Below are 9,337 nucleotides of genomic sequence, written 5' to 3' on the forward strand. Positions count from 1 at the left end.
TTTTCAAAATCAGACCCACAGCAAGAGAATAACCTGCCATTAAGCAATGAACATTCCAAGGAACAGCTAATCCATTTTAACATTCCCACAACAAAGACTGCAGATTTTGTCAAGCTTTTACTTTTATGTTAATTTAATAAAAAATGGTGACAATGTTTACAGGTATAGAAAAATACAAAATGGCAATAAAATATGCGACAGCAGATTTTCTGAAAATAGCTGACTGTGTCTGCTTCAGCCCTGCATTGGCTAGATCACAAAGAGAGATATGGGGACGTGACTCTTGGCTTTCCTTCAGATTTTAACGACAGCTATGTGCTAGTAATTTAAATACCACCCTGGCAGTGGGCAACAGAAAATTAAACTCGTTTTTATCTGAAAGCCACTGGATTTCTATATATCATTAGCATGCATAGAATTTGCACACTGCTATTACTCATACTGATGGAATGTAAGAAAATAATACAGCAGCTCTGCTGATGCACAAGTGAAATTCTCAGATAAAAGCACCATCCGTTTGCAATTTTCTGCTAACAGAAACTAATTCTGGAAAGCCTCTTATTAAAGATGAGACTCATTTGGTTTATATTAAAGACTGGCATAAATGACATTGGGATTTCCCAAACAGATTTGATGAGATGCGCTGTATTCTGTAATGTTATTAGTGAATTCATATTTCATCCCATTTTAGGTAAACCATTTAATGATTTCCATTGCCTATTTAAGAAGTAATGGATGAAAAAGGTTCAGGTCCAAATTTCAATTTTTGGTAAACAGATAATAACAGTTCTAAATGGAGAAATGCAATCCTTGGACAGAAAATGGACATACATGCTTAAAAATGAGGAGAAACTAGTGATTTCTACATTCTTGCACAGACAGTTCTTTGGAAAATCCCAGAATCCCATGTTACTGTGATGTCACTGCAAGGGTACATGTAGGAAATGTTTATGCAGAGGAGGGCCTTTGTCCCTAGCAATAGTGATACATCGTTGATTTCTGCACAAACCTATGCTTGAAAGAGTAGATCAGATGCATCAGTTATTGTGGAAAACTTTCAAAACCACCATGTCATGCATTTGCACTGCTTTGTATGGTCATATTTGTTTCTCAGTTGCAAAAATAATTTTCATGAAAACTGAATATAAATGAAATCTTAATCACGATATTAAATGGACACGTAATATATTTCCTGGTCATTGATTTTTCTAGGACAACTGAACAAAGCCTAACACTATAGTCAGTCTGTGCAATTATTATATTACATTCACTTCTGAATTACTTTATAATATAGCATTGGTAATATCATTCTCATGAAGCTGTTGAATGTTTTAAGAGGTCCCTATGAAGTTATGCTTTCTGTAAAGTGTGACCAAGTATTCAGTTCAGCTGTCTTGCTTATGACCAAGCCATTTTTTTCCTTAGTGTTTGTTAATGGTTTAGCATTACATGGGACAGGGACTTCTGGCATGTTGTTTGGAAATTTCATTAAAATAAAACTCTCAGTGTGATCAAAATGACACTTTCTTGAGCTGTTCCCACAGTCCATAAAGATGCCGAGGACAGTCCCATTTCATTGAAGGAGAAGAAACAGTGGAATTAGCCTGAATCTAATTACCAGAATTACCAGCCACACTATCTAATGTGAAAACATCCCTGTTTTTTCGCTCTCATTCATTTTGACTGCTGTAGCAATTAGCTTTGGCCTCTCTAAAATGCCACCCTTTAATCATCCCAACACGGATGTGATTTGCCAAGCAGTTTAATCTTGGTTTAATGAAAAACTAATGGACACACCACAAATTACTTTTTCCTGTCAGTGAAAAAAAAATCTTCTGCTTTTGAAATGATCAAGAATATCCTTGATAATGGCCAGGGCAGTCCTCTCTGCTCTGATGTACCGAGCAAACAAGCTCTTTTACCAGACTCTCCATTCAATAAAAAGCTAGCTGCAATTAGCAACAAAGCAGTGAAAATCTACCATAGCAGCAGGACTGCTCTCCAAGACACAAGCCATCCGGCAGCCATCATTGTGTTAGAGTCGGGTCTGAAGCGTCAGGGTTGAACAATGCAGTCTGATAAATTACTCTCTCAAAACAGCTGTACATCTAATTTTCAATTATAGCTATGAATGGCCCACAGACCAGAAGAAAACTGCACTCGCAAAAGAAAGTGGAAAGCATGTGGGTGTTAGCTCTCTTCCTAATTTGGCTTTGGGTGTTTTGTGTGATAGAGTATGACCTTTGACAATTTATGGAAAAAAATGTCAGTTTGGAGTTTTTGAATGATCTTTTCTACTTTTTTCATAATAACTGAATCCCCATTCTCCCAATACCTATGGAAAGCCATACTATAAACATGGCTAACACTGATGTATCAATGAACAATGTGGAGGTAAAACAGATAAGGATAAACTTCTCTTTGACTGTCGTGAGACAGACAACAATGTGCAGATTCTACTCCCAAAACATGCAAGTTTTACTTCTATTTTGGTGTTGTCTTATTGTCATTATACTTCTCTATGCCATGTCCTGTAACAGTCTGACAGTTTCACCCCAAAGGACTGATTTCTGTACTGAAATTTTAGTTTGTATGAGAAAATGTGATGACTACTGTTGTTGTCCCATTTACATAATAGACAATTTCAAAAATGTTCCCCTTTTTTATATATTTGAATTTCTCTTGCTGTTTCACACATACATTTTAAGCCTATTTTACATTTTTAAATATTTTAATACAGCTGTGCTTACATTCTTGGCTAACCAGTGGTCGGTGTTATAACAATACTTCAACATATGAATTTTAATACAATGAGAGGTGGTGCTGATGGTGAGAGTATTGGGCTACAGATCTTTTGCTTGGAGTCTGAGGAAGGGGCTGCACCTTGCTGGAGGCTGCGGTTGCTGACAGCCCTTTTTTGGACATCATACGTGGGAATATACAGGGAGGAGATGGCTGGAGGAGGGATGTTGTTAAAAGCTGACACAAGAAGGAAATGGTGAGGGGTCTCTTTACTTGAGGATGGTACAGGTTTGATGATTGGGTGGGGATTATCTAATAATTCCCCTCCTGAATCTTTGCTTGTAACTTCAGTTGTACAAACATGCAGTGGGCATGGACATATATAATATATGGACATATATAACTGCTAAACTACAACTACCACCTTTGCTCAGTCAAGGTATAAAAAAGTGTATGGTAGTAAGGAGTATGGTTTGTACTCCAAAGGTTGCTGATCCAACTCCCAAGTGTGCCATTTCTCTTGTATCCAGCTGTAAAAATGGATGAAGTGTATACAAAGGAGGAATGTAAGTCACTCTTGATATGAGCATCCGTTAAACAAGTGTAATATAAATATAATCCCTTTATTGAACATTCAGCTCTAACAACTTTCTTACCTGCAGACAGTGGGACAATATATTAAGGTATTAAATACATATTTTTGAAACAATGGACTGATCTCTTAAATTTGATAGTTTAGTATAAAAATGAAAGACCTTTAAATCTACAAAAAAGTCATACACTCCTCAGAATTAACAGTTTGGATTAACTGAAGTATCTTTACAGTTTTGTGGCATTTGTGTGTAAATACTTAACCAACAGAGGTCACTAAAGCACATCACTATCACTCCTATCACCACATCTGACAGCAGCATGCTAGTATACAGGTGACCATCCATGCTTGAAACATTAATTCAGTCACCTATTGCCATTTGGCATTTCCACCTGAACTCACATCTCATAAAAATATTTATATTGAATTTCTGTTATCCACACACCCATAAACATTAATTGAACTCTTGTTGTTTTGTTCTTTCTTAATTTATGTATGTATCATGCTTATTCTTGAGAAGTCAGCATCCACTTATGAAATGCTGTGGTTTTATGACAATTTAATTGTCCTGCAAGGCTAACTCATTATGCTAAATCTAAAAATGACATTCTATCAGCCATTACCAAAGTCTGTGGATATCTAAAAAATGTACAATATTAAAGACTTACTTAACACTACATTGCAGCATCTGTAAAAACAATTAATAACTTAATAGCACAAATTCCAATTCTGGTAATAAAATAGATTTTGAATGATTTCCATAACTAATGGAGATGCATCAAATTTAATCAGTATGTATTAATCCAGAACACGTTGTTGCATCTGGGACTGGTCACCATTAATAGAAATGTATCTGCATGGTCCTGGCTCTTTAATGTCAGCATTGGTATCAGATTACAGTCTGGGCCTGAACCCCACAGCAGTAGGATCCAAGGACAAACAAGAACTGGAGAGTCTTCAGTTCCTCATTTAAAAGGCATCTAGGACCATTTTCCTAAAGATGGCCTTTAGTACTATAGTTTTTTTTTTTCCATTTAACATTTGTATTGGATTTAAATTTGACATGTTTTTAATTGCACATTAAGAGCAACGGCTGCTCAGACTTTGCAGTTAACCACCACAGAACAGCCTTGACCATATGGCACCCTGCGTATTATACAATGTAGTGTTACAACCATGCAGGGGAAGCGGTTAGGAGTCCTGTTTTTCTGTTCTCAAAACAAGCATCAATTTGGGAACTTCTACTGAACTGAGCCCTACATATAAGATGGAAGTTGTTGCATAGGGCTGCAGTGCCCGCGGGCTTTTGTTCCAGTCAGGCGCTTAAACTGCCTCATTTAGCTAATCAGTGTCTTTAACTGAACAGATACGGCCTCCCACTCCAATGCTGAGAGCATTTGAGACAGCTGGATACCCTGCTGGACTGTGGCCCTCCAGGAATGGAACAGAGTAGCCATGGCAACACTTGAGCTCATGAAAAAATAAGTCATATGCAAAATAAGCAACTCCTGCACATTACATCCTCTATAAGACTTGTTGTATTTGCAACCTGGCAAACAGACTTTCATCAGAACATGTTTAATCAGCCTGCAAAATAAACATTATTCTGACTTAGCAAGTCATAGTTTACAGGTTGTGTTCCTGTTCTTTGACTTACTTTGATTAGTCATTGATGAGTGCTTTTGTTTGATGTGAAATATGTTTTCATTCATGTAGCTAAAATAAAATGTGATTTTCCATCTTTTCAAGGCTTTCTTTCTTTCACAAATGTGCTGAGATATTTCCCACTTCACTTGCATTCAGCATCAGTCATTCTGAATCATCATGATGAACAACTCAGTCATGTCCAGTGATCTAGTTCACTGATTCTCAATCCTGCTCCCAGGGCCCCCCCAGCTCAACTCATCAGTGGCACTTTTGATTAGCTGAGCACACCTGATTTAATCAAGTTAATCATACTAATTTCAATCAGGTGTGTTTGGAGCAAGAATAGATAGAAGATATGCAGGACAGGGGGCTCCAGGAATAGGATTGAGAAATACTGATGGTTAATCATTTCTGAATGGAATCTTTTCTCCTCAAGTATGCCATAAGCAAAAGAAACCATCAGTAACAGATTATTTATAGGATGAAAAATTAAAGACCAAAACCAATAAACAAACCTTGATATTTATTGTTACTAAAGGGACACTAGATATGAATTTCACTGAAGGTTGACTGTGGCAAAAAAGGATTAAGCCTCTCTGATAATTTGTAGTGCAATGTAAAGTGAGGATCTATTTCTTAGCTTGCCCATCCAGTAAATCCTTAGCTTCATTTATTTTAGCAGCAAGGTATGGTGATCCTCCTGCAAAAATGGGGGAGAAGGATAAAGAGAAGGAATCAGTTGATCAATAGGAGTTTTGGTCCTATTCTATCCTGTATGACAAGTGGTAAAAATAAGATGAAATGATTATTTCCAACAACTACTTCCATATTCTCAAAACTGACAATCATGCTGATTACTGTTCATTCACAAATGGACGTACCTCTGTCTGGATGATTTAATACCATAATTTTTCTATGTGCTTCTCTTATTTTGGCTTTGTTAGCAGTGGGGCTGGAAAAGATAAAAAATGTTTAACATGTAATTTAATTTAATTGAAAAAAGTACAAAATCTGAAAAAAAAAAAAAAAAAACTTCAGTTGACTGACAGCAGTATATACCTGACTCCTAGAATAAGTGCAGCTTCTCTTTTGGTCATTTTTGGGTCAAATCCACCTCTGTAGTACCCGGCACCAAATGCCTGGAAAAAAAAAATGCAACCCATTTTTTTTTTCCAACCAATTGCTTAACAGTCAAATGCTCTTATTTGAAATTATGGTGTACGTTCGTTAGAAAACAAAAACGCCAGATGAGTCAGTTTATCAAAGTGTTAATCATGCAGAGTGGTCTCACAGATTTGGGAAGATTCTGTATAGCCTGCTTCACTTGTGGTTCCATGTGTTTCATGGCCTGTATAGCATAACGACCTGCAGCAATACAAGAGAGAGAGACATCAGCTGTGCTCTGAAACCATTAGTCTATTTAATGATTTTCTGCAGAACAGTGGGTTGTTTTTATGCCTCATACACAGGCAATCACCTGTCCAAACAGCAGACACATTTTAGGCTAGATGACTGAGTACAGTCTACTTTCTGACATGGCCTACATTTGGAGTCCTGCCAATCTCAGTCACATGCACTTTGGCCTTTATAAAGTGTTACTTTTGTCCTGTGTAACGGAAGTCACTGATAGTGGTGACAAATGTACAATAACTTAAAAAGTGCAGCTTGCTTTGCGCATATGACTGAACAGACAGGTGTTTACAGAAGTATGGTTTTAATTGCTGTTGAACTTGACACCGTTATGCGTTTTGATAAAAACGCATGAAACTGAAATAAGGCTTATCTACCACTGCATTTATATTTCTTTCAAAAAACAAACCTGCAAAGCCTGCAGCTGCTATCGTCAGGCCCACTGCCACCATAGTACTGGCCTACGAAATGGAGAAAAACATGGTTTCATTACAGTGCCTTTAAACTGACAGGACAAGCAGACAAGTGAATGTTATTACAGTTAACTATGGTTAAATATCAGGGACAACAGTTTATTAGATATTATAACACAATATAAGGCGAATCAATACTTCCTTAATAAACCAACTTCATTTCCGTGGGAGTCGGAGCAACGAACCAAACGTTAGCTAGGTAGCAATTCATTGTAGACAGTCATCTTGCTGCTGCAACTATTGCAAACTGTGCAGATGAAGACAGCTCTACAGATTGTCTTGAAATTAAAAACATGGAAAATGCTTCCTGGTCATTCATTAGCTAGGTTAATGTTCACTTGTCACAAGACCAATTACCGCGCCAGTACCCACAACGTGGCGACATGCAATGCCTAGCTAATCAGGTACCTAATACCTATCCTACACAGCAATCAGACGTCGAACTGCGTGTGACAATAATAAAAAAAAAACACACAAGGCTCATTATGTTCGATTCTTAGCTAGATAATGACGGAAAGAAAACAACTACTATAGCCCCATTAACTTAGAAGCTAGCGAGCGAGTTAGTAAACAGTTAACGTTAGCTAACCGCTAGGTGAATGTTTCCTGTACCAGCGTACACAAACAACTAAAATGAAACGAAAGAAACACTTACCATGTTTGCACTAGGGTATGCTCTTCTCAAAAACTGCAAGCATAACGTTATATCACAAATAGCTAGCTACATTCCTCAACAAACCGAAAGTTCCCATGCCTTTCAATTTTGCTAACTTACAGTCAATAAGGTCACTTAAACGTTTTGCTTGCCGTACAGTGAACCGCAATGTCGCAGTGACAAAACGTAGACTATTTGCAGCAAAGATGGTGGATATTTTGAAAGATGTTTAACCCTATTTTCAACCTTAACTAAAGGCATTTACCGCTGGACGTACGGCTAAGAGCTTGGTGAAGTTCACTGAGAGGAAGGTAAATGGGAGAGGCATTTTTAGAAAGTGGTGGGGACTGATGCTGTTTAATCTAGTTTTATCTAAATGTTTAATCTAACCAAGATCACAGATGTTTTCAGGTGTATAAAAATAGGAAAACATTAGGCCTAAAGCAAATGTTAATTTCTATGCAATCATACGGCTTTTTTTTTTTTTTTGAATTTTTTAAATCTGTAACATGATTGTATTTTCAGTGGTATCCATGAACCTTTTACCAAGTATTTGTCCTATTCTTCCATGTAATTCAACTTGAAATTGTCTTACTTTTGTAATTTAGATTTGTTTCTTGAGTTTAGTTACATTACACTACATTACAGTCATTTAGCAGACACTCTTATTCAGATTGACTGCCAGCACAAGAGAACAGAAGTACATACATCCAAGTTATATGAGCAACAGTAGCAGACTAGGCTGACAACACTCCCTGACCAGTAGGTGCATGCACAACACCATTTATAAATGCTTATATAAGCATCAAGCAACTTGTTATATATTATTTGCATATTTTACTTGAAACAGATTGTAAATGTTCTTGGTTTGTTTGAATGGTGTATACATTTTCACTTTCTTTTAATTGTTTTACCTGGATCTGTATTCTTCCTATCTTTTCTTCTTTTTGTGAGAACAATATGATATGATTTTGCTCCCAATAACCTCAGGTGTTTCCCGTAGAGTGGAGGGGGAGCATTCCAAGATATTATTCAATTCCATAAATATTTGCCAGTCTTCCTCAATGAATTTGTCATTTCTTTCTCCTGTAACAGTGATGTGTTGAGAAACAATCTAGTGTGACTCTTTGGTTCATGGCTGAGGTCCCGTTGCAAGCTAACAAGGGGCTGATCTAAGCTTGCAACAAGGTGAACTTGGAATAGGCCACAGATTTGTATTGAAACACAAGTGTTTTAAGTACTGTAGCAGCATTAAACTCGGTGTGGTAACATCAAGCATTGCAGTGGAGAAATTCTTCCTTTTCAAAATAGCCAAGGTGTCATTTTTCTATCTCGCTAAGCTTACCCATCTACATAGAGTTCATCCAAGGAGACGAGCTTGCCTTTCTGTCCCTTTGCTGCTGCTTAGTAAATTTCCTTTGGAAACTAATCATTCATTTCTTAGTTGGTTCTCCTTAGCTCTGCCTCCTTGTTTTTGACAAACACCTTATGCTGGTGATGTTAGAATATGGCAACATTTGGCAGAGAATCCTGTCTGATGTTGTCACTACAGCCCTAATATACAGTGAAATGTAATTGGTAATAGAGCAATAGAGAATCTGGAAATTACATGCAGTTATAGAGAATACATAGTTACAGAAGTTGAGGAATGTGATTGTGGCAAAAAAGAACTGATTTTAAGTAAGAAACAGGTATTATTGGAGGAAATTCAGACCACCTGTAGACTGTGGCTCTCCCACATTGAAAACACTGCAATGACACAATGCCATGTTTAAAGGTCATAATTGTTGTCCTCATTCATCTGCATAAGTCCACAGT

The 9,337-nt window shown here is 37.1% G+C and overlaps 1 protein-coding gene across 1 annotated transcript; it reads right to left on the bottom strand.

Moving 5' to 3' along the window:
• Positions 1–5,316: 5,316 nt before the first annotated feature.
• dnajc19 (DnaJ (Hsp40) homolog, subfamily C, member 19) lies at positions 5,317–7,681 on the bottom strand. Its single transcript, XM_036554785.1, has 6 exons — positions 7,520–7,681; positions 6,801–6,852; positions 6,273–6,346; positions 6,041–6,120; positions 5,863–5,933; positions 5,317–5,681 (listed from the first exon to the last, which is right to left on the bottom strand). The coding sequence occupies exons 1-6, from the start codon at positions 7,520–7,522 to the stop codon at positions 5,611–5,613; spliced, it is 351 nt and encodes a 116-aa protein (XP_036410678.1). The 5' UTR covers positions 7,523–7,681; the 3' UTR covers positions 5,317–5,610.
• Between the last annotated feature and the right edge of the window lie 1,656 nt (positions 7,682–9,337).

This window comes from Megalops cyprinoides, chromosome 20 (assembly GCF_013368585.1).
Source record: "Megalops cyprinoides isolate fMegCyp1 chromosome 20, fMegCyp1.pri, whole genome shotgun sequence".
Taxonomy (NCBI): domain Eukaryota; kingdom Metazoa; phylum Chordata; class Actinopteri; order Elopiformes; family Megalopidae; genus Megalops; species Megalops cyprinoides.